The 3,538-nt window shown below is 38.9% G+C and overlaps 1 protein-coding gene across 1 annotated transcript in view; it reads right to left on the reverse strand.

Annotated features, from left to right (window-relative positions):
• Positions 1-1,859: 1,859 nt before the first annotated feature.
• The window catches only part of LOC106948581 (E3 ubiquitin-protein ligase mib1-like), a 12,394-nt gene continuing 10,715 nt past the window's right edge, over positions 1,860-3,538 (reverse strand). The window contains exons 9-10 of the mRNA XM_015034335.1: positions 2,763-2,863; positions 1,860-2,174 (exon numbers count right to left, since the gene is read on the reverse strand). Of these exons, the coding sequence (XP_014889821.1) occupies positions 2,034-2,174; positions 2,763-2,863 (242 nt within the window). The 3' untranslated portion in view covers positions 1,860-2,033. The remainder of the gene's footprint in view (positions 2,175-2,762; positions 2,864-3,538) is intronic.

Here is a 3,538-nt window from a genome sequence, read left to right on the forward strand (position 1 = left end):
ACACCTTTAACACAAATGCATTTTATTTTCCCATGACGCAAATGAGCTTACACAGACTTACTTCAGGAAAAAAAAACGAAAAAAAACAAGAAAAAAACACTTATACTGTTAAACTGCTACAAAACTATTGTCAACAAAAGTACATCACATATTTCAACATGAATATCAAAGCAGAATGTCTGAGACTTTGAGGCTACATAGTCAGAAGGCAGTGACACCTACAAAATCCTAATGTTAGGGCAAACATACAAAATAAATTATTCTACACTTTCTTATAGATTGTTCTCTCTATGCTTAATAAATGTCGACTCTGAAGGGAAAACGTTTAAATAAATCTTTTAAAAAAAAATGTATTTTAGATCAAGAAAACCTAATTCCCCAAACATGCAGGTGCATCTCAGTAAATTAGAATATCTATGAAAAATTGATCTATTTCAGCAATTCAAAAATAAAACTAAGTTTCTATATCCGTTGCACTCAGTGTGATATTTTTGATGTCTTATAATTTTGGTGACTATGGCTTTCAGCTAATGAAAATCAAAAGATTTTTAAGTGATTTGAATGCAACTAATTAAACAACAACATTGTGGCCAGCACAGTCGGGTTGAAGACAGCAGTGAGATCCTTCAAAAGTGAAAATAAAGAAACCTGCTGTTTAGTGCTGCATGCAAGCACCATTAATGGGAAGTAAAAAACTCTTGCAGAAAAATGTTAAATATGTAACAGAGTGTTATGTCTGTCCGTTTTCATTAATATGGCTTATAAGCGATGAAAACTCAACAACCAGATTTTGTGGAAATTTAAACATTCAAATTTTGCAACACACTGAATTTTGGGTTTCAAATTGGTTGTAGTTCTAATTACTATAATTAACACTTAAAAAATGTATCACTCTGTGTAATAAATTACATCATTCAAGTTTGACTTTTTGTTTAAAGGAATTAGTGTTATGAATTCACTTGGCAAAGATCTTCTATTTTACTGAGACGCACTCGTATTGTGATAAAGACGTCTGGCAGCAGATGGCACAGACTCGTCGAATGCTACAACAGCAGTGCTTGCTAGAATTTCAACAGTTTAACACGGAGTTACGTCAGGGTGCTTGTTCTCCAGATAAGTTTGCGTCACATTTGTGTGCAAAACGGTTACAACACAGGCTGCTCACAGGACAGAAAGCTGAATAGGTCGGTGTGTTTAAGTCCACAAAGCAAAACTCGAAAGTGCGTTGCAACACTGTCGTCGTTACAGCTCGGTAAACAAAGGTCAGGGTGTAGTGTGCTACCTGCAGGCGGTCAGATTAAAATGTCCACGTTCTGTTCTGTCACTGAGCTGAAGTGGACCTACAGGTTCTTTTCAGATTTTCTAGTGCAAAACTGCCAACCATTTGGTCTCCTGCTGGGAGGACAGTCGGGGTATAAAGCATCAACTCCAGCTGAAAGACCGACAGAACAACATGCCTCGAACTTTTCATACTGACATGAGAAAATTAAGTCCAAATCTGGAGCTTCTGATAATACATTTGCATAAAGATTTTAAAAATACAGTCAAACTTGACAGCAGCTGTCACAGACTGTGACGCATGCATGAGAACTTTACGCCAAAAAGCAATAAGACAAACCTCCTCTTGTCAACGGCTGTGAATTTAGCCTAAGTTGGTCTTTGGAAAAATGCAGAGGAGGATTCAGCTGAACCTGAACTTCAGTCATTTGAACATAATTAAAAACCAAGGGAAAAAAAAACAAAAAACAAAACACAGAAAACTACATGGAGGAGAAGACAGTGGAAGAAGAATATGATTCCTGCAGGATGAGCGTCTGTCCGGCTGCACTAGAGACAAACAAAGACAATAACAGCCAGACTGATCAGTTCATACGTTTTTATCTTTGTAACAGAACTTCCATCTGAACACACAGTCAAATCAACAAACAGCATTTGCAGAGAAGAGTTAAGACGTGGCTGGCTGACTCGGCAGCAGCTGGAGTGGCTGTGCCGTTTGTGGGAGTTGTCATCGTTAAATAGGAGGAAGAGGAGACCTAGTAGAGGAGGATCCGGCGCTCGATGGCTTTGCGGCAGATTGGGCACTCGCTCATTCGGTCTCCGCACAGTTGGCAGGTGCCGTGGCCGCACATGAAGATCATGTTCTTCAGTCGGTCCAGACACACCGGACACATCGTCTGGAGGAAGGAGATACCCGCGTTTATTGTTATGCTGGGATCATTTTACGGCCTAATTCAAGTAAGGACATAAAATGACTCACAAAAGTGTTCATAACCCTTACTAGGGTTGTCATGGTGATGCATCTCAAACTCATACAAATATTTGGAAAATACTCAAAGAAAAGTCCACAGAAAACTTTTTTTTTAAAGCATTTGGTTCTTTCTAATAAAAATCCATAATATAGCAGTGGGACAATAATCCTAATGTAGTAAGTCATAAAAAAAACTATTAAGTAGTAAGCTGCTCAGCATTAGCCAAAGAACAGACAACTAAACACATAATATAAGTTTTTATGTATTTTAATATCCTCAAAAGGAATCGAAAAAACATTTTTAAGGTATAAATATGGATTTGGTCCACATGTACTTTGGTTCAAATAGACAAGGATGTGGTTTGCACAAAAACACTTTTTACAGGGAAAAGATCAAAGGGCATGAATATTTTTAGAAGGCTCTGTGAGCCTAGGGGAAATTTTACAGCATGTGGGCTGCAGTTTCGTTTTTTTATTGTAAAGTTAATTATCCACATCATGTTTTTGTTCTCACCTGTTCCTTGATGTCTTGAAGCTGTTGCTGTAGCTTCTGCACATCAGCGTTTACGTTTGTGTTATCTTTATCCCTCTGCAGGGCTGGGATGTTTCCACTCGCTGTTCGAATAGAAAACGAACATGAAAACGCGTTGAGACGTGGGGGTGGGGGGAGTGTCAAAGGACTAAGCACATTAGTTAAGGCTAGGGGCCACCTTGGATTTTACCCTACACCTATAAACTTTACTGCCAATAAAATAAATAAATAAGAAAAAAGAAATATAGCTGCAGCAGCGTTGCCATTCTGACATGATCTTGGCAGCGAGTTACATATGAAAGCCAGAGTTCCATAAACAAGCAGGAGAAACATGCATTTTGAGTTTTTATTGTTTGGCAGATCACTTCTGGCTCAGTGTTTCACTTTCTAACCATTCCACATCAGTAACCCATATAAGGAAACGACCGAAATGTTCACCTGGTACAACACAAATCATCAGGAGGCAAATTTGGAATCGCACTTTCCTCGATGCGATTGTGAAAAATGCATATTATTTGAACAATTTCACCTACCCTTTTGGGAACTTTAATCCCAGAATCTGCCAGAAACAATGAACTCCAGAGTGATATACATCATATGGGCATGATCACCTGTTAAATGTGTGCGCTAGTATGCGGCACTGAAAAAAGGGAATGGGAGTCAAGAGAAGGGGAGATGGGCCAGGGCAGCACTGTTGAGTGAGGTGGTGGATGGGGAGGGGACTCTTTAAAAGCAAGGCTCTGCTAAAGTGGGGGATA

The sequence above is a fragment of the Poecilia latipinna genome, unplaced genomic scaffold, assembly GCF_001443285.1.
Source record: "Poecilia latipinna isolate Pla-1442-1.1 unplaced genomic scaffold, P_latipinna-1.0 Scaffold18, whole genome shotgun sequence".
Taxonomy (NCBI): domain Eukaryota; kingdom Metazoa; phylum Chordata; class Actinopteri; order Cyprinodontiformes; family Poeciliidae; genus Poecilia; species Poecilia latipinna.